This window comes from Leptodactylus fuscus, chromosome 6 (genome assembly GCF_031893055.1).
Source record: "Leptodactylus fuscus isolate aLepFus1 chromosome 6, aLepFus1.hap2, whole genome shotgun sequence".
Lineage (NCBI taxonomy): Eukaryota > Metazoa > Chordata > Amphibia > Anura > Leptodactylidae > Leptodactylus > Leptodactylus fuscus.
In genome coordinates, this window is record NC_134270.1 from 149,095,012 (window position 1) to 149,121,325 (window position 26,314).

At 44.8% G+C, this 26,314-nt stretch overlaps 1 protein-coding gene across 3 annotated transcripts in view; it reads right to left on the minus strand.

Annotated features, from left to right (window-relative positions):
• Positions 1-7,110: 7,110 nt before the first annotated feature.
• The window catches only part of RALY (RALY heterogeneous nuclear ribonucleoprotein), a 164,264-nt gene continuing 145,060 nt past the window's right edge, over positions 7,111-26,314 (minus strand). For 2 of the 3 annotated variants that reach the window (XM_075277575.1, XM_075277573.1), the window contains 6 exons: positions 19,689-19,736; positions 15,231-15,391; positions 15,033-15,146; positions 13,427-13,575; positions 10,118-10,157; positions 7,111-8,043 (listed from right to left, as the gene is read on the minus strand). In XM_075277575.1, coding sequence (XP_075133676.1) covers positions 10,122-10,157; positions 13,427-13,575; positions 15,033-15,146; positions 15,231-15,391; positions 19,689-19,736 — 508 coding nt within the window. In that variant the 3' untranslated portion in view covers positions 7,111-8,043; positions 10,118-10,121. The remainder of the gene's footprint in view (positions 8,044-10,117; positions 10,158-13,426; positions 13,576-15,032; positions 15,147-15,230; positions 15,392-19,688; positions 19,737-26,314) is intronic. The other variant, XM_075277574.1, reaches the window with a different exon arrangement.

The following is a 26,314-nucleotide window of genomic DNA, read 5'->3' on the forward strand; positions in this document are numbered from 1 at the left end:
GGGTTTTATTCTATATGCATCTCATAACCTGACTATAGAAACCTACATATATGTAGTGCTGCTGCTTTGGAGCATCTTCGTGTGACATGGTCAGGGGTCCGCCACCTTCACACTCCAGCTGCTGTAAATCTATAACTCCGCATACTACATTCACTTGTGTTGGAATTCCAACAACAACAGAGCAAATATGCATGCTGGGAGTTGTAGTTTCTCAACTGATGGCTTGCTCAAGGTTGTTCTCGCCATAGATGTATACATGTTAGCATTACCTGCAGCCGCACTGTCCTGAAAAGTTGATCTGCAGAGGTTCTGGATGTTGGACCCCTGCAGATATAATATGAATGCCCTATCTAATGGACATGCTATCAATGTTAGAAAGATGAATAAACTTCAGTTCTGAAGGGGATTATTTAGACCTATATATATTAGAAACTCCCATAAATCTCCCCATTTTCAATCGGAACCCCTAAAATGATTCAGAACAGTATTTGGAAAGTATGTTAAGCATTTCACAGGAATTAAAACAATATGGAGTTGAAATTTAGACATTTCATTTTTTTTCCCTCACGAATACATTCATTTAGCCGTAGCATTAGCACATTTACAAAGGGCTAAAGAAGAAAACGCATCTCGCGTTGTGTTCCTCATTGAGCACAGAAATATGTGCACATGTGGGTGTAAACTGATTTTTGGGCACATGGCAACGCATGGAAGGGAAGGAGCGACACTGGGGGTCTGAAAAGCAGATTTTACTGGAATAATTTTCAGGCACCATGTCGCAATTGCAGAGCCCCTAGAGTGCCAAAACAATGGAAACCCCCTAAAAGTGACCCTATTTTGGAAACTACACCTCTCACAGAATTCATCAAGGAGTATAGTGAACGTTTTGACCCCACAGCCTTTTCACAGATTTTACTAACCTTGGGATGTGTAGGTTCAAAATTACTAAAATGTCACTAGTCCCAAAGTTTTCATTTTCACAAAGTTGTTAAAGGAGAAAAAGGCCCCCATAATTTGTTAAATAATTTTTCCTGAACGCAGCAATACCCCATATGTGGCCATAATCTGCTGTATGGGTACATGGCGGGGCATGGAATGGAAAGAGCGCTATTTCGGTTTTGGAGAACAGATTTTGCTGGAATAGTTTCTGTGCCATGTCACATTTTCTAATTGCCAGTACAATGGAAACCCCTAACCCCCACAGAAAGCTTATGGAGGGCGCTGACACTCTGAGTTGCCAAGCGACAGCCTCAAAATCTTAATGCTTTAGAGATGATCTGCAAAGAAGAAAGGACCAAAATTCCTACTGACATGTGCACCAACCTCATCAACTACAAAAACCTCTGACTGCTGTGCGCGCCAACAAGGGTGTCACCAACAAGTATTACTTAAGTATAAGCCGACCCGAATATAAGCCGAGGCCCCTAATTTTACCCCAAAAACCTGGGAAAACGTATTGACTCGAGTATAAGCCGAGGGGGGGGGATGCAGCAGCTACTGGAAAATTTCAAAAATTAAAATGCTCGGAGTTTTTGGGTGCAGTAGTTGCTGGGGAAGGGGACGGGGTGTTTTGGTTGCCTGTCTGCCCCTTCCCTCAGCTTGAGGACTGTTTTTTCTTCCCCCACTTGGAATTCAGCCTGGCTGAATATAGGGGATCTGCAGTGCTCCTATTAACCCCTTCCTGAAGAGGAGCACTGCAGATCCCCTATATTCAGTAGACCAGGCACTGTCAGACACAGGGAGACCTAATGTGTATGTGTTTCACAGTAATTTTCTACTTTTGTATGTATTCTAGGGAAAGGAGGAATTTACAACTTTTTTTTTTTTTTTTAAAGCCCCGAGGGGGGGCTTTTTCAGCACAAAAACTTTGCTGAAAAATTCGGGGATACTCGAGTATGTATGGTAAGTCTTGTTTTCTAGAGGGATCAAATACTTTTATTTTCTGGATTTTATTTTTGATATTCTATTTCTCACTGTTAAAACTAACCCACCCTTAGCCGGGGCCACACGGTGGCTCAGTGGTTAGCACTGCAGCCTTGCAGCGCTGGAGTCCTGGTGTTCAAATCCCGCCAAGGGCGAAAAACCATCTGCAAGGAGTTTGTATGTTCTCCCCGTGTTTGCATGGATTTCCATCCCATATTCCAAAAAAAGATATACTAATAGGGAAAAATGTACATTGTGAGCGCTATGTGGGGCTCACAATCTACATAAAAAAAAACCCCCAAAAAAACTAACCCACCCTTAAAATTATAAACTGGTCATGTCTTTGTCAGTGAGCAATCTGTTATATCTCAGTATGTTCATCCAGCAGGTGGCAGCATCACCCATAGAAGGAGTCTCGGGTCATCTACAGATGTACCAAACTTTAAAATGACTTTTCTAGTGACTACTTTTGTGTAAAAGGGATATTCTGATTATGTATAGGAGGTAAGTTTTTGATCGGTGGGGGTCTGACTGTTGAGACCCCTGCCAATTATGAATACTTGGGTGCTTTGCAGCCTGGTTTTACATGGAGTGCCTAGCCGGACTGCAGGCACTGCTCTATTGCAGCATCCTGGAGTGCTACTGCTTTAACTATTAGGCAAGAGTAGAATGCGAGTGGCCTTTTGTCGGGTGCTGACTGACACAGTATTTATGGGCACCTTATGGTCGCTGTCTCCTGAGCTCTTGGTAGAGATATTGGAGGAGATATGAGAAGTGGCGGCTCTGCTCTAGAAGAAACACTGTCATATCCTTTTGACGGAAACTCCAGCAGTGACTAACAAGACCTTCCACCCTTTAGGGGCGCCTTATAGACACTCTTATAGATTGCATTCACCCTTATTAACAGGGTCACATTTAGGCCTCATCTACACTTTAATGCATTCATATTGTGGTCACAGGTCCTGAGGCTTGTGTCCCATGCTGACCCCAAATCTAATGACCCAAACTAACTATCATAGGGAGAGTCTGAATAAGGTCTTAGCTGGTTTTATAGTTACGCTCTGGCACCTCTGCTCGTGTGCTGTAGCGTTGAGGCTTGTCCTAGTTATAGGTCCTTGTATTATTCATACATAGATGATCATGTGTGTAAGACAAGACAAGACAGCGGCAAAGAGCAAAAAGTTGTGAAAGTATTCTAAGACAATGGCTGCTAAAATCTGGTTGATTTTGGTATAATAGACTTCATTATCTAGTTGTCTAGACGCTGCAGTCCCTTGGGATACACAATGCAGCTGAGAATAAGTGTCCCCCACCAAGATGGAGGCCACCATCCTTACTTTAGAAGGTCCCGATGCAGAAGCATGGAACAGAGTGGTGAATAATGACAGCAGCCTACCACTGGATCCTTAAACATCTCTTGGTGTAAGGGTCAAAGCCCAAAATCCTCTTTAAAGTTCCTGTCACTAGATGTGTACCTTCTAGCTAATTTGGAGTTCACACCAAGGAAGTTCATCCATTGATCCATTAGATAAGAAAGATGGGATCACATTAAGTGGAGGGGGAGGTTATTTTCGCTCTTGAAAAAAGGGGATGAGTTGATTCTTCTCAAGTCTGGAAATTGCTTTGTGCAAAGGATCGAAGATTCTGCAAATCACATCTTATAATGCAAGAATAGTCTTCAATGTACTTGTATCTACTTATGGCTGCTTGCGTGATTATACATGGGATGTTATTCACAGATAGCAAGCAGCTTTAGGGTATGGTCACAGGTTGAGGACACCTTTTCTGCAGTGTGAACATTCTGCGCGGCCAGCCGCGACAGGTTGCCAATGCACTATCGGCATTCTGTTGTGGCATACCGCTCCTGATTAGGCCGGAATAAATGGGCCCCATAGGAGCGTGTCTCGAGCTGCGGAGACCGGGCATCTTGCTTCTTTTTTTCCTCTACTAGCTACTACAGAAGTCAACGGGAGCCATTTTTGCAGGCAGATTTTGAGGCGGATTCTGTGTCAAAATCCACCTGCAATAATCTCTGTGTGAACGTACCCTGACTGGCTGTGTTCAAAGATTGCTCTATTCTTGTATCAGGCCTGCATGTATTTGCCCTATACATACAGCCCAGTTATCTTGGATCTCCTATATAATGATCACTTTGGCTTTCCTCAGCTATTTCTTTGCTATTGTACAGTTACTCCTAGCAGAGCATCAGTAATGAATATGAGGGGGCAGATTATTGTGGGGCTGGATTGATATGCTGGGCTCTGGTGACACACTCCCTTTAAGAGGTACCTAGCAGTGTTTTATTCCCTATTTATTAAGAATACCTGCATACTTGGCCATGTATAGAGGGATCAGAAGGAATAACAGTCAGCATGTTGTAAAACAGCTATCTATTCCTTTAGGAATGCTGACCTCGGCCTTGTCTTGCACTTTTCCGTCAGAATAATAAGCGATCAGACCATTATTTTACAGGATCCTTTATTTACAGCATCAGATAGCACAGATTTTACACGCTTTCCATAAGTAGACACAATAGAGTTTTTACACACAAGTATATACTGTAGATCAGTGTGATCCTATCCTTCTCCACCTGAGTTTGGTGATCACCATCAGCTTTTATTGTTATGACTATGCACTCACTTCCCACATCACAAGAAAGACCCAGATTTTAACAGTACATTTATCTGTATTGAAATAAGGTATTTAAAAAAAGTTAGAAAACATTTTTTTTATCTTTATCTGTAATTACATCCCTTATATTTACATACAGCAGCTCATTTCTGCCCTCGTGTAAATAAGTGACTCCCACTAGACCAGTGACCAGTGTAAAATGAGGAGATCGCGCCAGGAACCTGCTGACCCCAGCAAAAAGCGTGATAAAACGGCCCATAGAACAGTACAGGACAATTCTGTGAAGGTGAGCAGAAGTATATAGATATATACATACATGATCGTCCGGATTGCTGCTGCCAAGTATGTTCTTCATATTGCTTTTTAGGCTTTTGTGTTTCTCAGTTTACCCAAAAGAGTTAGCCATATTGTGCCCATGTTTAACTATAGGACTTCCTGAAATTGGGCCCGCCCCCGAGGTTCTTTTAGCACCAACTTAGGGATCTACTATAGGATTTGCTGATATTGTACCCGCCCCTGAGGTTCTTTTAGAACCAACTTAGGGATCTACTATAGGACTTTCTGATATTGTACCCGCCCCCAAGGTTCTTTTAGAAGCAACTTCGGGATCTACTAAAGGACTTCTTGCTATTGTACCTGCCCCCGATGTTCTTTTACAACCAACTTAGGGATCTACTATACAACTTTCTGATATTGTACCGCCCCCAAAGTTCTTTTAGAACCAACTTAGGGATCTACTATATGTTACTTTAGACTTGGTCCAGAATTTGAGTGGTTAATATGGTTAGAATACCTATGTCTGAATTAGGCCTTATTTATTGATAATCCCTGACATGTCTGTATTCTCCCCATACAAGTCAACGAAACATGAAAATACAATCCTATAGGCCTTAAGCACATTATTGTATTACGCCTCCATAACACCTCTATGTTTTACTACAATATAATATACCATAGTATCAGAGTCAATATGGATGAAAAATACACCTTATGGCAAGGCTAAGGGCCCAGGTTGCCAAAACTCAGCGTGTTAACTTTTGCAAGCATTTTCCCTTATATATTTAAAAAGGGAAGGAAAAAAAGCAAAAGTGCAATGAAAAATGCAGCGAAAAAACAAACGTAATGTGTTTTCCTGGATTTTTTTCCATAGTATTTTTTCGCTACAAGGGATCCTTACCCTATAAGTGTTGGCCTCTGCACTGTGGCAGTCCTGCAATATAATACACATGCTGCAAATTTCAGTATCCACAAGAGACTCCATTAGGCCGGGGCCCCACGGGACATAAACGCCGCGACTTGCCTGCAGTGGAGATGCTGCGGGAAAAATCGCGGCGTTTTACAGTGCAAGCAAAGGGGATGGGATTTATGTGAATCCCATGCCCACTTTGCGGAAGAAATCACAGCGCGGACATGTCAATTATATCTACGGAAACGCCGGCGGCCTTCCCGTAGATATCATGGGAAGAGAAAGTCCGCAGAGGAAAACGCCGTGAACTTTCTCTTAAAAGTGCTGCGGAAAGAACCGCAATGCGTTCACGCAGCAATTCTTTCCACAGCGCTTTAGCTATGGCCTTAATGTGTATTTTATGGTGATTTTGACTTATTGTGGCTTGTAGGTGCTGACAGCTTCTCTTGGGTTGTCTGTGATTGGATCCGCTAAAATCAGTATTGTGCAAAAGTTTTAGGCATGCATGTGAAAAAATGCTGCAAAGTAAGAACGCTACATAGCACGGTTTGCCTACATTGGTACATTTTTGCTGCTTGTTTGTTTTTCTACTCAACGTAATGGCAAAATGTACTAGTTAGCTGTAAAACATGTTTATTCGCGATACATCCTAAGTATCGTGAAAAATACCACTAAATGGTTTCTTACCAGGGTTACAGTTTGGTCATAGACTCTGTTTAGCAGCACACAGGCTCCCTATGGGCACCTATGGGCGGGTATAATGGACGTGCAGGTATAGCGTGTGTTACTGTATGGGGAAGTGCTCTAAGGGCCCGTTCACACGGTCACAGAGGGGGCGGATTATGGCCAGGCTACTTTTTTCCGTGAGCGGCATGAAAAAAGAAGCAGTCTGTCCTTTCAGCCAACCTCCGGAGTTGGCCCATTCATTTGAGTCTGCTCCGGAGGGGAAAGCCGCGACAGTCATAGCAGGCGGGTTTAGACCCGAGAGTGAGGCGGCTCCTCGTGTCACCCTCGGTGCCAAAATCCACCTCACCGCCCCCCCGTGTGAACGTAGCCTAATACTTACACATACCACTACAGTTTGTATGGCTGTCCCACGCTGCCTTGATACCGGTGATCTGTGGGGTTCCCAGTTATAGGATGACCTAAGGATTGGCCATCAGTCTTAGAAACACCTTTAATGCCTACACAGTTATATAGACAAGACTGATATTTACCTGTAAAATATTGCGTCCAATAAGGGTCTTGGCATTAATGACTGTGCCTGTGTTACCCACAAAACCACATGGCCATTAAAGGTTTCCCCCAGGTTTATATCCGATCTTTAGGATAGGCCATCAACTGAAGATCTGTAGGGGTCGGCACCCGGAAACCGCACGGATCAGCTGCTTTAAGTGATAGTATTTCCAGAGTGCAACTTCACCTTCACAGGCCATGTGGCGTCATGTCCGCCGGTCCCATAGCCTAATCACAGCTCAGGCCCATTTAAGTTAATGGAGCTGAGCTGCGATACCAAGCTGTAACAAATGCGGTTCTGTGCTTGGTTTAGTGCGAAGAGGCCACAGATTTTACTGTGCACTATGGAAACAACTGAATGGCGAGAGCCCAGATGTCTGACCCCTGTCGATCTTCAAGGATAGGTCACCAGTTCTAAAGACCTAACAAAATCCATGATAAATAGCATGTTGGTGCGGTTCGTGGCCTTGTCTCAGACACTTGCTGCATCCTAACAGACATCTCCCCATCACCCCTTGTTTTCTATCAGTCATATTGTACATGTCCCCTAAGGCCTTATTCCCACATCCGTGTTTGTAAGCCAAAACCACGAGTGGCTACTCAGAGATAAGGCATAATAGAAAGATTTGCACCTGTTCTGTGTTTGTGACCCACTCCTATTTTTGGCTTACAAAGACTGTTGCGAAATACTGATATGTTATGATATGATATGTTGCGTCCCTCTGACACCCTCTATGAGGGCTACACACCCCACCAGTGCACCCTAGCTACACCTCAGATGTATCAGACTGTTCTGTCAGATATCCGTCAGCATAGAACGTATGGGATTACAACATATGGCACACGTTTCGGCCTGTGGCGGTCCATCCTCGCAGGTTACGGTGTGTGCTTCCTTCACCAGACTGGTCACTGCTGTCTCATATTATAAAATGATAAATAATACTTCATGTTTTTACATTTTCTGAAAATCCAGCCAACGCTCTGGTTTCTCAGGGAGGCAGAATATAGGAGTCCATATACAGAACCATAGCCGTCACTCCTCACAGATCAGAAGCCGTCTCGTGCAACTGTAAAGACAATATGGAGATGACTGTCACATCTCATAGCAGATAATGCTGGAACATAGCTGCGCTTGAATAGACTTTTTTCTGTAGTTTTCCATAGGACTGCAGGTAGGCCCTATAATGCCATGTATATGGCAGAGCAGTGTGTATGGGGTTGTACAGCGCTGCAGGATATTGCAATGGTGGGGTAGAAAAGGTCCATAATAGAATATCCAGTGGTCCCAAAAAACCCCATGTGAACCCAGCCTTACCTTTAATTTTTCCATTAACAAAGATGTATGAGGGCTTTTTTTTGCAGGACAAGTTGTAGTTTTTACTTGTACAGTTTTGAGGTGCATGTAATTTATTGATTAATTTTTATTAATTGGTTAACTCTATTATATGGGCTGATATGATTATAGGGATGCCGAATTTATATTGGTCTTTATGTTTGTTCACCAATAGCCTATTTCATGGGGAAAAAATATTTCTGGGACCCATAATTTTTTTTATTTATCTCTTGACCTAGCATTATGTTGGATTCTTTCTATGTTGGTGTAGATATGGTATATTGTTCGAATTTTTATTAATATGTTATTGGGAATGTTTTTGTTGTTTTTTGCATTTGTCATGTCATGCACTGTATGGTCTCTCTCTTCCCTGGTGTCACCCACTATAGAATGGACAGGACTGCAACTCCGCTCCAAGTACTTTTGTAGGAGAAGACTAGTTCCACTCTCCGTCCACTTTAGTAGCTTCAGGATAGGCTAATCTGTGCTCGGACCCCCACAGATCCTATACTAAAGATAGTCCAGCAAACGCCATTTCGGGCAGAAACCACACGAACCCCATTATAGTCTAGGGCAGGGGTGCTCACACTTTTTCAGCATGTGAGCTACTTTATAAACTGACCAAAGGATAAGATCTACTACCCACTTCTTGTGGGTGGGGCCTGTGGGTGGGGCGGAGCGTGAAAGCAGTAGACAGCTCTCTGGTGTCTGCTTGTTCACAGCGCAGGCTGAGAATCATCTCTGGACACTGGCAGGCCGGGGCCTTGCACTCGTTCGCAGTCAGGGCTGCGGCGGCCCCGCCTGCAAGTGTCCAGAGATGACTCTCAGCCTGCGCTGTGAACAAGCAGCACCCTGGCTCCCTTCATCCCTAAGAGCGGGGAGCGTGTCATCCCCTGGACCTGCTGCTGCCGGCCTGCAAGTGTCCGGAGCGCTTAATCACAGCCGCAGCCCTGACTGCGAACGAGTGCAAGGCCCTGGCCTGCAAGTGTCTGGAGTGCTTGTTCACAGCGCAGACTGAGAGTCATCTCCGGACACTTGCAGGCAGGGCCGCCGCAGCCCTGACTGCAAACGAGTGCAAGGCCCCGGCCTGCTAGTGTCCAGAGATGATTCTCAGCCTGCGCTGTGAACAAGCAGACACCGGGGATCCCTGGCTGCATCCCGTGATCGACCCATACGTCCTTCGCGATCGACCGGTAGATCGCGATCAACGTATTGGGGACCCCTGGTCTAGGGAATTCGGATCTAGGTAACCACTAATTAAGCAGATATTTTCCATTTTTTGAGTCCCTATCTGGACTCGTAGGACGGAAACCCAAAGCTGGTGTGAACCTAGTGTCAGTCAGTCAGCAGCTATCTAACGTGTATGCACCGGCATCCAGTCGCGGCTAGCTGTTTTTTGGACCGGATGCTGAGGCGGCCACCGCGTCAAATCTGGTCCAAAAAACTCCTGTGTGAATCCGTTTTAAAAGCATTTGGGCCCTTCTGCCTCAAATTCAGCTCCAAATTCCGCTGTGTGAACATACCCTAAGTGTCTGTCATATGTAGAATATAATGTGGTATAACAGTCTCTTTTATGCGCTGTTCATACATTCTGTATACAAGTAAGAGGTCCTTTATTCAAGAGACAAAACTGACGCGTTTTCCTCCCTGACATATGCAGACATTGGATCTAATGTAGAGAACAGAGGACTAGAATAACATTGTTCCCCTTTCACAGCGGTGGAGGAAGAAATAATCCCGGATAATTGGAGGCTTATTAAGAATGTGGAATTAAGATTGAACGGTATTTAGAGGAATCCGGGCCGTACCTTGTTAGTGGAGAGATGAGTTTGTATAGTGGCTGTTCTCCTGTAAGACAAAGATGTGAATCAGTGAAGCCGACCTCCAGTACTCTCGGCCTGCCATTAATTACCCGTCTCGTTTATCTCCCAGATAATGGCCATTCTGGGCCACGGTAAATGAAGGCTGCTCAATGTGAGATTGTAGCCGCAGAATTTTAATGATGGTCGGTTATCTACAAGAGTTTTTCTTCTTTGTGAAGGCTGGGGAGACAGTCAGGGGCCTGGTAATATCAGGAGCAGTGGTGGCTTTAATTGTTACTGAATATAAGGCAAGGTTTCCACTCTACGGTAGTCGCATGTGGCCTCAACCTTCATGGGATGGCAAATGGCTACAAAATTGTGTAGCTATTGGCCACTGCTATTGGGCCTGGTGTCTGGTGCATGCAGCTGCCACGCCATGGAGACCTATCCTACAGGTAATGTAGATTATCCACATCAGGGGAAGAATATGATCATTGTATTCACCAAGTTGGTTGCTGTAAATCCCTTTAAGGCTGAGGCTCTGTGCTGCAGAAACTCAACTTTTTGGGGGGGTTTTATGCAGATTTTGCTGCGGTTTTTGTGTAGATCCTGAGCTCATTACTGGCCCATAATAGGCTGAAGAACCTGCAATACAGGGCAGAACCTGGGAGTGAGAGGAGGCGGGAGTTGCCCTGACATTTTGAGTCTGGTGAGACCGAGTTGGACTGGCTTGTTTTTGTTTGTGTGGCTGACAGAGAGCCACACGTATAGTGAGGTATTATTTTGTTATTGTGTAGTTAGTGCTCAGACGAGCAGAGATTTGATTTATTTTTGCCTGAAGTTAAGGCTGTGTTTTGTTTTGTATTTTTGTGCCTGAAGTCAAGGTTTATTTGCTTTCCTGTATTTTTTGTAAATAAACCAGTTTGCTGCACATTTTTGTGTGGCTGCCATGACTGTTTGGGTCTGCAACCCTGCTGCTACCGAGATAACTTCCCCACACCATGTAGGGACTTATGAGGATTTTTCATCTTTTTCAAGTCCAGTTCCTTGCACCTTTAACCCCTTCCCGACATCCACCGTACTATTACGGCAAATGCCAGGTATTTAAACATGGCAGTCGCTCAGGAGCTAAGCGGCCACCATAGCCGCCAGGTGTCTATTATTTTATACAGTAGACACCCAGCGCTAATTCCCATGTTCAGTGCCCGCACTGATCGTGGGCATTAACTCCTCTGGTGCCTCGGTCAAAGCTGACTGAGGCGCCATTTTCCCGGCGGCACGTGGGTGCTGCCGTTTTCCCCGGCGACACATGGGTGCCGCCAGCAAGCTCCGAGTCCAGGATCCCATTGCCATGACAGTAGGGAGCCTTGTGAATGGATTCTATTGCAGGCTACATAGAGTAGCCTGAAATAGAAGAGCCGTTTTTTTTGCAATGCATTAGCATTGTAAGACCTCATATGGCTCTGAGAGCGATTCTGCAAGCAGTACTTTTCTCTCCACATGTTTTGTGTGGAAACTAGATGGACCCCACTATAATCTATGGGGTTTGTGTGGTTTTTCTGCTAACCGTTTTTTAATGCATTTAATATTCCATTGGTGGGAGCGGGGCAAGTGGACTCTCCAAACAGAATACCAAATGCAGCTGTAAACCAGACCTGAGGGAACAGTTGCAAGTATGGGAAGGAGTTTGGGTAGGGGTACGTAAGTGCCAGGAAGTCGCCACAACAGGACTGTACTGTTGTAATTCAGAATATAGGGTGTCCTCTCCTATAAGTACCGCCATAAGTATCCATGGAAACTTCTTGACTGTACTTAGGCCAAGGCTTAGTGTCAAGGAATCATGACCAGTTATAACTCTAGCGGGGTTGTATCTCATATTATGTATTATTACTATTATTATTATCTGAAATAGGGCAATGTGGTCAATTTTTGTGTGATTTTTTTTTTCTTTTACAAAAAAAGCTCTGTGTAGTATATAGTACACAGGCTGGATGTAGCCCAAGCAGCTGACTGTGTGAAGGCCTGCTTACCTGCTCCCCCACCAATAAGATATTTACGGCCTAAATAAAAATTTCCTGGACACGCACATGATTTACTGTAACTTAAAGGGGTATTCTAGGAGTATGTTATTGATGATCAATATGCAGGATAGGCCATTAATTTTGGATTGGCGTGTAAAACACTACACGGCACTTCAAGTCAATAGGACTTTTCCTGTGAGACCCCTGACAATCTGATATTTATGATCTACCCAGGTTGCCCAGGATAAATTTTTAACCTGTTAAATTGACCTTAGTTAAAAATTAAAAAAAAAAAATTCTATAAAGAAAATTCTTGTATCTGCCTCCTACATAATGTATTGGTATATGCAGTGATTATTCTTCTGCACCCTTCTATGCTCACGTTCCAAAAACACCAAGGGTTCGTTCACATCTGCTTCGGTAATCCGTTTGGGGAGTCCGAATGGGGAACCCCCCAAACGGACTACCAAACGCATTGGCAAGCGGTGTGAAGTGAAAGCACATGGACCCCATAGACTATAATGGGGTCCGTGTGCTTTCCACGAGATGTCCACACAAGTCATACGGACAGGAAAGTAGATCGTGAACTACTTTTCTGTCCGCATGTTCCGTGCGGAGTCTGTGCGGAAGGCACACGGACCCCCATTTTAGTCTTCGGGGTCCATGTGCTTTCACTGTACACTGCTTGCCAATGTGTTCGGTAGTCCATTCGGGGGGTCCCCATACAGACTCTCCAAATGGATTACCGATGCAGATGTGAACCAGGCCTTATATAATGTTTTATGGCCAGTTAGTGACACAGTCAACTTTCTTTCTTGTCTTGTGTCAAAGTTCAATCTTGCTGCTAAGAAAAACTTTTCCACTTTTTTACTATTCCATATGCAGACGAGCTGTTTAGTGCACTTGGGGCGGAGCTATAACTGCTGGAGCACTATCTTCTTTTGTGGTCGCTCCAAATCACTGTTCATGATACATGCCAGTCTTAGTCTTTTGGTTTTGTGGGTGGCATTGGTTGGTGACCACATAAAAATCATGAGGTGTGACCCCGCCCTGAGTGCACCAAACCGATCATTTGCCTATGGAATAAAGGCTGAATTTTTGAGCAGCTCCATTGCACTTTGCCACATGTCAGGTACATTCAATATGTCACTAACTGCCCCTACAACTGCATATAGGTGATTTAGAGGAGATTTTGATGGTGATAACTCCCTTTAAGCTAAATTTTTGTAATCCATTAGCAGGTAACTTTCCTAGGTTCACAGTTCCTGTCTTTTCTTTAGAGCGCAGTTCATACCAGGTCATCTGTGCAGTCATCATGTACAAGCTCCTCTCCCTCATCGCCATTAAGAGGCTCGTCTGTGACAGTGTCTCCCGCTTCTGATGTGCTGTCATCTTGGGAGAATTCGCTCCGGCTGCAGTCGGATTTCTTCCTTGATGCTATGGCTGGGGTAAGCGGCAGATGGTAACATGCATTAAATATACAGAGAAATAGTTAACTATTAATTGCACACATTGATCATTACCAAGCGTCTCTCTAGAGAATAAGCGCTAATACTACACAAAGGAAGCCTATATATATATATATATATATATATATATATATATATATATATAGCGGCATGAGGTTGAAGCTCTAGTGGCAGTCAATGCCAAGGATCTAGAAAGTCAATGGCGTTACTTGTCAGTAGTCAGTGACCATAGCTGTGTTGGTGTTGCCATCAGGAGATGAGTCGTAGCCCTGCTCACTTTTTGGAACCAGTGTGTGCGACACTCTTTGGGACCAATTTTTTCAATGCAAAGTTTGAAAGTTGTAGGAATCCTACAGCAATTCTGGGAAGTTTTTGTTTTTGCCATGGTAGCTTGCAGAGAAACATACGGAAAAATTACTGAAAATCTGCAGCGTGTTGGCCTTGTGTGTCCCCAGCAAAAAGCTAGCCATTCACTTGGCTGATGACTGGCATGCGATCGGGCATGGAGATGCTGTGAGCACGCTTAGACTTTAGTCTACCAAAAGCAGATTACCTGCGCCTGGCTACCAGGCAAAAAATTCCTGTGTTTACCATGATGGGCTACTTTTGACCAATTATCAACCAATTTACTCGGTTTTTTTTTAATACGGTAAGTAATTGTCCCTTTATAGTTTAGTTGTTAGGGTATGTTCAAATGATAGAATTTGGGGCTGGTTTTGAGGCAGATTCCAACTCGAAATGAGTTCTAAATTCCGCATGGAATCTGCATTTCATTGTTTTCAATGGGCGATAGAGGCCAACCCAGGACACTGGAAGAAATAAGCATCCTTCCTGATCTTGTTACGGTTTCTGTAGCTGCATATGCCAAATAACCCAATAATTTGCCTCATTCATCTTTGGCTAATCATCCAGAAAAAGATGTGGCAACAACTCAAAGCTCAGCTTTGACTTTACACCATTGGGAACACAGGGCTGGAAAATGGGGAGGAATCTGAAATGAGTCCACCTTAAATTCCTCTTCATTTTCCATCGTCTGAGTGGCCCCTTAGGCTAAGGCCCCTAGTTGTGTAAATGCAGCTTTTTTTCTTGCAGATTTTGCTATGATTTTATGAGCTAAGAATGGCTACAAAAGGAATGAGAAATATATAGGAAGTTCCTATACTTTTACCTTCTGCTCAATCCACTCCTGGCTTTAGCTGCAGAAAAATCTACAACAAAAACAGCTGCGTTTCCACAATGTGGGGTATGTTCACATGATGCGGACATACAAACAATCCAATGAATGATTGGACAGCCACTTGATGGCCATCTGAAATCTAATGTATATAGCTGGCCTATGTGTATTTAAGGGGCGTCAGAGAAACCCAACAGTCGGATGGGGGGTTGTTCAGCCAGAAAGTGTTGGGGTAACTTGAGTCCCAGTGAACCAACCTGCACATGGCTTCTGTTCATCTGTTATCTGCTCCAATCTTCCCAGGAGAGCGTCAATGTTCGTCTTGATCTGTGTGAGCTCTGACTTGATGGCCTGAATCTCATTGCTTCTTACTAAGCAGCGAGGGAAATACAGAACACTGTCAATGTTGTTCAGCACAGCGTCAAGTCACTTTCTAGGTCCTAAATATAGCTTACATCTCAGCTTAGCTGCGTTCCCCGTAATGGCCGCTGATCTTGCTAACAGTTTGACTGGAAGACCTGATTTTACTCGTCGTACGAGAGGTACTGTGACACGGGGGCGCTTCACCGGCACTGCCCGAGGAGCGGGCGACACCCTGCCTCGATACTCAAACAACCTATATGGAAGAGAGATAAAGAAGACACGTTTAGGCGACATTTTCTATCTTATGTCCACTTGCTGTGGAGTTTTCTGTTTATAGTGAACTGCAATCTGTGTGTTCTTGTAAGTAGATATCTCAGGTTTTATTAACAGCTCCATCTTGGGGAAGCCAATGTAAGGCCAGACATGTAAATAAATGGCTGCCTATATTATACATGGTTGGGCTGATTCTGCTAGAGTGGGACTCAAGAATGGGAACCCCTTTAGGATATCTCTTCCCTAATAGGTCATATGGACAGGGCGGTATAAGATGTCTTGTATTCATTACTTACTACTATAAAAAAAGTTTACTTACACTTTAATAATAACTACTGATATGTATTTTACGACAGTCATTAGGGCCTGGACACATATTAGTAATAAAGCTTATCCAATGAAGGGAATATTGTCCCTGCATAACCCCTTTAAGTGGTTAAAGGCTCATGTAGATGGCAGAGCACCGTGCACAGAGCCTTCCCGGTTTCTTATGACCGGACCATGCACTGCTTCTGTGATAGATATGGAATATTATCCGGTGTATCAATGACCACACTCGCACACACTAGTGAAACATTTTAAGAGTTTTGCACTAAGCAGTCAGCAGGGGGAGCTGTGACTCCACACCGGATATCCATGGCCGTGCCATCAAGCTGCAGTCTAAGAGGCGGCTGCGTAGATGACCATTTTGTGGAAAAATTCCCTTAGTATTTTTAATTCCCCCACGTTTGACACCTTTGGTTTCTTAGTAAATTACACAGTAACTCATGTGTTTATATATGAGCTATATAAAGAGGAAAGCAAGCGACGGCTCTGTGTCCATCACCAGATCTTATACCTAGGATACCCTGTATACAAGGCTTCTCACTTGCTTACTGTAACCTGCTGGTTAATGAGGAGCCCCCTGAAGGGCAGGTTGGGGGTGAGAGACCGGGGGATCAAATCTGCCAGCTTCTTAAATATATAGCTCTAAAAATACAGATAATATAACTATATATATATATATATATATATATATATATATATATATATATATATATTCTCCTCTATTGCTGCAAATATCCCAGTGCTATGATCTAGGAAACAATTTTCTGCACAACAATGGTCAAAGCAGACAATGTCGTGATAGAATGTGGGCAAGTAATGGGTAAGGGTCCCGTGGTCTCTCTGACATATGTCCTCAAACTACTAAGAGGGAGCAAAAGAGGAAGACCCTCTAGGCTGGAAAACGTAGTAAAATGTGAACCACCTTTGATCATAGTCACTCAATATTTTACCCTTGTATTGCTGTTTGCGCAAACTATGGTATAAAGTGAGTGGGGAGAGGAAGACCCATAGCAAAGATCAAAATTTGTTTAACCCTCCATGCCTTTGTTTTGGACAAATTCCTTGTCCTATAGTGTGCTAAGACTATGTCCATCTAGAGTCATGGATGAAAAAGTCCTGCAAGCAGTGATGTGGTGGATAATACAACAGATATCCATTATAGTCAATGGGGTCTCCCGGGATCTGTTAGATGGATCCATATTAATATGTAGCCCCTTCTGTCCCAACTATGGAAGAGAAGAACGGACAAAAACAACGTAAGTGAAAGGACCATGACAATGTTCTCCTGTGGAGTACCAAAGAGGATGCTTCTTACCAGGGTTGGACCCCTTCCCTTCAAGGTCTGGGAATAGTGTGCTTCTATAGTATACGTATCATTGTATGGAGCTGAGTAATATGTCTGACCTATGGCTAACATGATACTAGTTATATACCGTATGTGTTGCTGCTCTTACCGGGCACGTACCCTACATCCTGCCATACCCACTGAGCACACAGATGTGATGCCATCCTATAAAGCATGTGACAGGCTGGCCGCCTGCAAACACAGACCAGCGGGGGTCACCGGTGTATCGCAGTGGATTGACATAGAAATGAACAGGTGAATAGTTTTTCTGTTGTTTGCTTTATTTTTAGTTCTTTTTTTTTATTTTAGGATATTTGCTGCATTTTTTGAACTCTCAGATAAGCCCTTAAAGGGAGTCACCAGAATCCAGTATATCAACCCCGTCCTGTAGATTAGTGCCCCCATCCAGGGGCGTAACTACCGCAGACCCCCGAGTATAATGACCGGCGGACCAGGAGAGGTAAGGGAACGTAAAAAACACTGTTACTTACCTCTCCACGATCCTGCTAGGCCTCCTTCCTGACGTCACATGAACCCGGCCTGCTTCCCGGGTCATGTGACGTCCGACGTCATAGAAGAAGGACGGCAGCGGAGAAGACAGCGTAGGAGCCGGGGGACAGGTAAGAAACAGTAATTTTTTATGTTTTTATTCCCCCGGGTCTCCGATTATTATACTCTGGGGTCTGAAAAGACCCCAGAGTATAATAATTGTTTATGGGTGTCCAGAGTGGGACAGAATAGTGTGTGCAGGGGACACTATGGGGGATAATACTGTGTGCAGGGGCCACTATTGGGGATGATACTGTGTTCAGGGATTACTAAGGGACATAATAGAGTGAGGAGGAGGGGGTCAGTCGAGGTCTTCGGCGTTGGTGGGGGCCCATGTCAAAAGTTCACCACGGGGCCACGCCATTCCTAGTTACGCCACTGCCCCCATCCCAATAGCTGTCTCCATTGCCGAGATATCATTGTTTTTCACAATATGCAAACAAGCTCTTTGGAGCAACATGGGTGTAGCTATTCTTCCCAAGATGTAACCGCTAATGTCCTTGTTGCTCTAAAGAGTTAATTTGCATATTGACAAAAACAGAAATAGCTCAGCAATGGAGGCAGCGGCTCACAAGGGGAAGCACTGTTTGCTTTAGCTATATTTGGCTTCTGTTATGCTATTCAGCTGTATACCGCCTCTGGTCTGCATATTCTACCTTCTCACATGCCATGCTCTGCTACCTCCGTGTTCTCCCCCCTCAACAGTTCTGCTACCTCCATATTCTCTGGACATACAGCTCTGCTATTCCATGTTTTCCCAATCACACACACACACATAAACCACTCTGCTGCCCATGTTTTCCTTTCTGCACACACAGCTCTGCTACCTCGATGCATTCCCTCTACACCCACAACTGGGCTACTTTCTTGTTTCCTTCCTGCATACAGCCCACCCCTTCCATACACTCAGCTTTGCTGTCTTCATGCCCCACCCACACAGCTCTACTACTTCCACATTCTCACTACATTCAATTCTGCTACGTTCACTTCCCCCCACACACTCAGCTCTACTACTTCCACATTCTTACCACACTCAGCATTGCTGCATTCACTTTTCGCCCACACACTCAGCTCCGCTGCCTTCATACCCCTCCAAAACAGCTCTACTACTTCCACATTATCACCACACTCAATTCTGCTATGATCACTTCCCCCCACACACTCAGCTTTACTACTTCCACTTCTCACCACAGTCAGTATTCCTTCATTCACTTTTCGCGCACACACTGAGCTCTGCTGCCTTCATACCCCTCCAAAACAGCTTTACTACTTCCACATTCTCACCACACTAAATTCTGCTACACTCACATTTCCCCCCACACACTCCACTCTGATGCACCCACTATTTCCCCCACAAGCTCACCCCTGCTACCTCCCCCACACTCACATTTAGCACTGCTATCTCCCTATTATTCCTCCCACAGGCAGCCCTGTTTCTTTCATACAAAGAGCTACTATACAAGCTCCGCTCCTGCACGTGACTGGTCATATAACTGGGAGAGCATCAAAGTTTCCGATAAATTCAGGCAATTAGTATTTCTGGCAGCTTGGAATCCTGCAGTGTGGAGAAGAAACTTTTCAACTTGGCTTGTGACCCCCTGAAGATCTTTAGATGCCCCCCTGCCCAGGTTTTAGGATAGACTCCCTTTAATGTCACCATTATGATGCCCCCAGTGGTTGACTTCAAGCACATGCATTGGTAGAATGTATGACTAGAAGCAATAGGAGGCTATTTCATTGGAATCCTCCATTTTCCTCAACTAGCCAAATGACCACTCTTATGATCCGCGGCACACACAATCCCCCATAATGCTCTTTGCTCCCTTCCTAATTATGATTAACACTCCAGATAGATCTTGTGGGCTCTTTCTTTCGGGGTTGGTTGAAGGATTGAGCACATTATTGTCATCCCTCCCGTCGTGCTGTCTGACAATGCAGAGATGTGATTGCATTTTACCGTCTCTGATTTCTCTCCTCCCCCCTGCCGCTTGAATGCAATTCACACTGTGACGGAGAACAAAAATAGGTCAGAGTGCATCCACGCAGCTTCACTCACCTTTCATAAAAGTCATCTCTGTAGTAATCAAAGTCAAAATCGTAGCCGCTGTGAAGAGAATAGAGAGAATTATAAATTGCAAGCACACTGGGCCCAAAAAGCTTCTGTGGGTAAGGAGGGATGAGGAGAAGTGTCTGCAAAGCAAAGTATCTCCTGCAGCCTATTTCATGTACATTACCCCAACTCCCCAGAGGATTCCCCCTGAGCCTTCCATCCAGTCAACTTCACAGCATCGCCCCTGGTCTCTGCACAGCACTAAATTACACATTAAAGATGTCATTCATATTTAACCTGTTGCCTGCTGGGACACTCTTCTGCCATCCCAGTCGCACTCTGTACACATTCTGGTGACTATGTGAAGATGGGAAGAACATATTGCTACATTATAACATTATTTCTGTATACTGTGGACTTGTTCACGCATGATAACTGCATACACTGACCTAAGGATCTGTATTACTTTATGTGCCACCATATGGTGCATCTATAAGGTACATTAGGGACTGTGCTGGTTGATACGCCAGACTCTCTGCTTTCATTATACCTATAGGGAAACTGCTGGTATTTCCATAGGTGTAATTGACATGCTGAGATTTCCAAAACGGCAACGGTTTTGGAAATCAGAGCGTGTCCGTTGCGTGTGTATTTTCCCACAATGGGTGGGTGGGATTTGCTAGAATCCCATCCTTTTTGCAGGGACTGTAACTGGATAAATCTCTCCCCTTATGCTTCTAAGGGTGGAATGCAACATGCAATATAATATACAACAATTTTTTCTTAGTTTTCTGGGTTCACATTAACGTTAATCAATGTCCATTGCTGTCACCTAAGGCCTCATGCACATTATGGGCTGTACATAGCCGTCGTACAGCACCCATGAAAGTGTATCAGATCCATACTGTATATCTGCTTGCCTATAATGTCAAATATATATATATATATATATATATATATATATATATATTTTTACTCAGTGGTCAAAAGTCATGGGAAGGCGTGTCCCAGTGCCGGTTGTATCGGATATGACGCTCAAACAGTGTGACGCAATCTGATGCAGACAGGTGTCTTGTGTACATGGTAGCACGTCACGAGTTAAGTGACTTTGAACGTGGGATGATAATCAGTGCAAGACGCATGGGGCATAGCATTTTGGAGATTGCCTAGAGATTTGGGTTTCCGAGGTCAACAGTGTCTTGGGTGGACCTGCAATATCGCCGAGACAATGTTGGCACCTGTATAAACCGGCGTACCTGTCGACCATGAGTGTTCGATGAACGGATGTCACATCACCTCCACAGAGTCGTACGGGGCTCTTGACGGTCTACTGCTGGACAAATTGCCGCCGATTTGAATGTGGGGCTGCAGGACCACATTTCTACCAGGACTGTATGCTGAGAACTGAACCGCATAGGCTTCAATAGTTGACACTCGACCCGTGTCCCTTTGCTGATACCACAACACAGAGCTCGAAGACTGGCATGGGCCTGCGACCATCGTCATTGGACCATGGAACAGTGGCGGCATGTAGCATGGTCTGATGAATCATGGTTCCAGTTGTACAGAGCCGATGGGCGTGTGAGAGGGTGGCGTATGACCCATGAAGCCATGGATCCTACATGTCAACAGGGACATATCCATGCGGGAGGTGGCACAGTCATGGTCTGGACTGTATTCTCATGGTCACCATTGAGCCCTATTGTCCGGGTGCAGGGATCAATAAACCAGTGCTCGATACGTGCAGCTTATGACAGACCATCTGCACCTCTTTCTGGTGTTGGAGTTCCCTGATAGGGATGCTGTGTACCAACGGGACAATGCAACATGTCATTGCTCGTTGGTGGCACCGGACTGGCTTAATGAACACACCAGTGACCTCACGACCCTCGATTGGCCTGCCCGCTCGCCCGACCACAACCCCATAGAGCATTTATGGGATGCTATGGATACCAGTCCGCTCCATCGACCCAGCACCAACTACACAGGACCAATTGTGGACTGCGTGGATCAATATCCCTCCAGAACTCTTCCAACACCTCGTGGAGTCCATGCCTTGTCGTCTTGCTGCAGTTATCAGGGCTCGAGGAGGGGCGACCCGCTATTAACGGTGCATCCGGTACCTTCCCATGACTTTTGGCCACTCAGTGTATAATATGTGTATATCAAAAATATTTTTTGTTTAAAAAATCACACTAGAGGAGAGTATCTCTGAAATGTATCATATGTAGCACTATATGGCAGCACACGAGCACCCTCCTATAGAACTCCCGTGTACTGCCGCACTGCTATGTGCATGAGGACCTATTAATAATGTGTCTAATCTAAGAAATTGTTGCTTATTAGAGATGAGCGAACAGTGTTCTATCGAACACATGTTCGATCGGATATCAGGGTGTTCGCCATGTTCGAATCGAATCGAACACCGCGTGGTAAAGTGCGCCAAAATTCGATTCCCCTCCCACCTTCCCTGGCGCCTTTTTTGCACCAATAACAGCGCAGGGGAGGTGGGACAGGAACTACGACACCGGGGGCATTGAAAAAAATTGGAAAAAGTCATTGGCTGCCGAAATCAGGTGACCTCCATTTTAGACGAATAGTGGATTTCAAATCCGGGTCATATGAGAATGTGAACTTTGTGACTATGAGACAGGGATAGCTGTACAGGCAGGGATAGCTAGGGATAACCTTTATTTAGGGGGGAATGTTATTAAAAATAACTTTTTGGGGCTCTATCGGGTGTGTAATTGTGATTTTTGTGAGATAAACTTTTTCCCATAGGGATGCATTGGCCAGCGCTGATTGGCCAGAGTACGGAACTCGACCAATCAGCGCTGGCTCTGCTGGAGGAGGCGGAGTCTAAGATCGCTCCACACCAGTCTCCATTCAGGTCCGACCTTAGACTCCGCCTCCTCCAGCAGAGCCAGCGCTGATTGGCCGAATTCCGTACTCTGGCCAATCAGCACTGGCTAATGCATTGTATTGGCGTGATGAAGCAGTGCTGAATGTGTGTGCTTAGCACACACATTCAGCTCTACTTCATCGGGCTAATAGAATGCATTGGCCAATCAGCGCTGGCCAATGCATTCTATTAGCTTGATGAAGCAGAGTGTGCACAAGGGTTCAAGCGCACCCTCGGCTCTGATGTAGCAGAGCCGAGGCTGCACAAGGGTTCAAGCGCACCCTCGGCTCTGATGTAGGAGAGCCGAGGGTGCACTTGAACCCTTGTGCACCCTCGGCTCTGCTACATCAGAGCCGAGGGTGCGCTTGAACCCTTGTGCACACTCTGCTTCATCAAGCTAATAGAATGCATTGGCCAGCGCTGATTGGCCAATGCATTCTATTAGCCCGATGAAGTAGAGCTGAATGTGTGTGCTAAGCACACACATTCAGCACTGCTTCATCACGCCAATACAATGCATTAGCCAGTGCTGATTGGCCAGAGTACGGAATTCGGCCAATCAGCGCTGGCTCTGCTGGAGGAGGCGGAGTCTAAGGTCGGACCTGAATGGAGACTGGTGTGGAGCGATCTTAGACTCTGCCTCCTCCAGCAGAGCCAGCGCTGATTGGTCGAGTTCCGTACTCTGGCCAATCAGCGCTGGCCAATGCATTCTATTAGCCCGATGAAGTAGAGCTGAATGTGTGTGCTTAGCACACACATTCAGCTCTACTTCATCGGGCTAATAGAATGCATTGGCCAATCAGCGCTGGCCAATGCATTCTATTAGCGTGAACTGAGTTTGCACAGGGGTTCTAGTGCACCCTCGGCTCTGCTACATCAGATTGCTACATCTGATGTAGCAGTGCCGAGTGTGCATCAGATGTGTAGTTGAGCAAAACTGACTCAGCACTGCTAAGTCTCTGCATTCGCATAGGAATGCATTGGCCAGCCTTCGGCCAATCAGTGCTGGCTCTGCCGGAGGAGGCGGAGTCTAAGGTCGGACCTGAATGGAGACTGGTTTGGAGCGATCTTAGACTCCGCCTCCTCCAGCAGAGCCAGCGCTGATTGGTCGAGTTCCGTACTCTGGCCAATCAGCACTGGCCAATGCATTTCTATGGGGAAAAGTTAGCTTGCGAAAATCGCAAACTGACAGGGATTTCCATGAAATAAAGTGACTTTTATGCCCCCAGACATGCTTCCCCTGCTGTCCCAGTGTCATTCCAGGGTGTTGGTATCATTTCCTGGGGTGTCATAGTGGACTTGGTGACCCTCCAGACACGAATTTGGGTTTCCCCCTTAACGAGTTTATGTTCCCCATAGGCTATAATGGGGTTCGAAACCCATTCGAACACTCGAACAGTGAGCGGCTGTTCGAATCGAATTTCGAACCTCGAACATTTTAGTGTTCGCTCATCTCTATTGCTTATGGAAAATATTTTTCCACTTTTTCACATTGGGGACACTGTAATGTGGTCTTTGCCCAGTCCGTATGAACCACATATTAAACGCTATGCATTACACTCCTGTCACAAGACCCTATTTGATCCCTGTCCTCCGCTCGGCGAGATGTAGGTTACTGTAATGATGCTGTTTAACCAATTCTCTTTTGAAGTCATCTGTAATTTACGCTCAAAGCGGCAAGACTTTACAACTTAATGGGATTGGGTTTAGATTTTTTTTTTGTACCAAGGCCCCGATAAATCCTTAATACGAGAAATCCAATAATTATTTTAATTGCCTCTGAAATTACTGCAAAACCGCTACCGATTTCTTTTATACTTTCAGCCTTTCTAATTGGTTTTAAAAGATAATTGTGGCGTGATAACCCTTTTACTGCCAGAGGGAAATGTCAGCCCTGTGCATATAGGCCTCTCAGATATTTCTAGTAAGGGATTTCAAGGCTCTGAGTCTGTGGTTCTCAACAATGGTAATGCACAAGTAACAATGCAAGGACTCCTTATTGGAGCTCCAGATCTTTAAGGGACCCCAACACACAAAATGGTCATCAATTTCTCATCTGTGGGGGTCCGTCACCCAGAAACCACACAAATCAGCTGTTCCAGCATCCTCCATGCACCAGAATATGGGTAGGTTGCTCCTATATAAGTAATAGGAATGGAGCTGTAGTTACCCAGAACCCCCACCATACAGTGGACAAGACTTTGGCTCTGCTCCGATTACCCAAATATGTGCACCCTGCACACACTCCCTTTCTATAGCAACAGCTTCTGGTACTTGGAGGTTGCAGGAACAGCGGATTTATGCAGGGTCTAAGAGTCGGACCCCCACAGATCATATACTGATGATTAGAGATGAGGGAATCGGCTCGTAACAAACCTGGTATCGCCCCAAATAGTTCATATTGTTCAGAGGTTTGGCTTGGGTGAACATAAATGGCCGCCATGTTATACTCTGGGGTGGAGATGGATTTCCTCCCATTCTACAGAGACATACTGATAGGGGGGAAAAATGTACATTGTGATCTCTATAGGGGGCTCACAATCTACATAAAAAAAAAAAACAACTCACTCAACTTCCATTATCTCGTAGCGTCCAGGGCTCTTCTATGATGTCATCGGCCCGGGTTCAATGTTAAGACCTTTGATTGGGGCTTAGCGGTGACCTTCACATGCTGAGCATCATGACGTCATGACACTCAGCGTGCCCAAGTGACTTCTGGTGGCCCAATCATAGGCCTCAGTCGTGACCCTTGGGCAGATGATGTTACAGAAGAGCACCGGACAATGCGAGGTAATGGAAGGTGAGTATGAGTGTTCCTAGGAGCCTTAAGAGCATTCTACACTATGTTTTAAGCCAATTTAGGCCGGGGCCCCACGGTCCGGACACACCGTGATTTGCCTGTGCCAGAAATGCTGCTGGTAAAATCGCTTTTTGAAAATCGCAGCATGTCAATTATATCTACGGAAACGCCGGCGGCTTCACCATAGATATAATGGTAACAGAAAGTCCGCGGAGGAAAACTCGGTGAACTTTCTGTTCAAAGCGCTGCGGGAAGAACCGCGATGTGTTCACGCCGGAATTTTAAATATTTTTTCTAATAATCTTACAAGCAGGACTCTTCTCTCCGCATTTTTTGGGCAGTAATAGGGTGGAAACCCAGTCAACCCCATTATAGTTTATGGGGTCCACGGGTACCCGCTTTTTAAGTAGATTGGTTTCCCAAACACGGGTGTGAACCTAGCGTAAGAGGGTTAGAGAAAATTTCAAGAACTCTGTAAGATTTTTAATTATTTATATCCGTGAAAATGTTTTTAACTATCAATTGTCTACGAATTGGTCATCATTATGGGAACACCGATTTTTAGAGCTAAATATCTCAGTATGTGACAATTGTAAATTTCAGTTAGAAAAATTCTGATATTATGCTTTTTTTTCAAAATCCAAATCTTTTAAATCCAAAAAAAAAAAAAAAAAAAAAAAATCAATAAAGGAAAAATAAATGAGCAAAAAAATCCCGGTGGAAATCACACCTATAAGCTGAGATGAACACAATGTACTGTACATCTGTTCTCATGGAATATGTGATACAGGATTTTCATATTATTGTACTAGGCTTATAGGAGTTATCTAGGATTAGAAAAATAAGGCTACTTTTCTTCCAGGAACAGTGCCACCCCTGTCCGTAGGCTAGTTATGGTATTGCAGCCCACATCCATTAATGGGACACTAA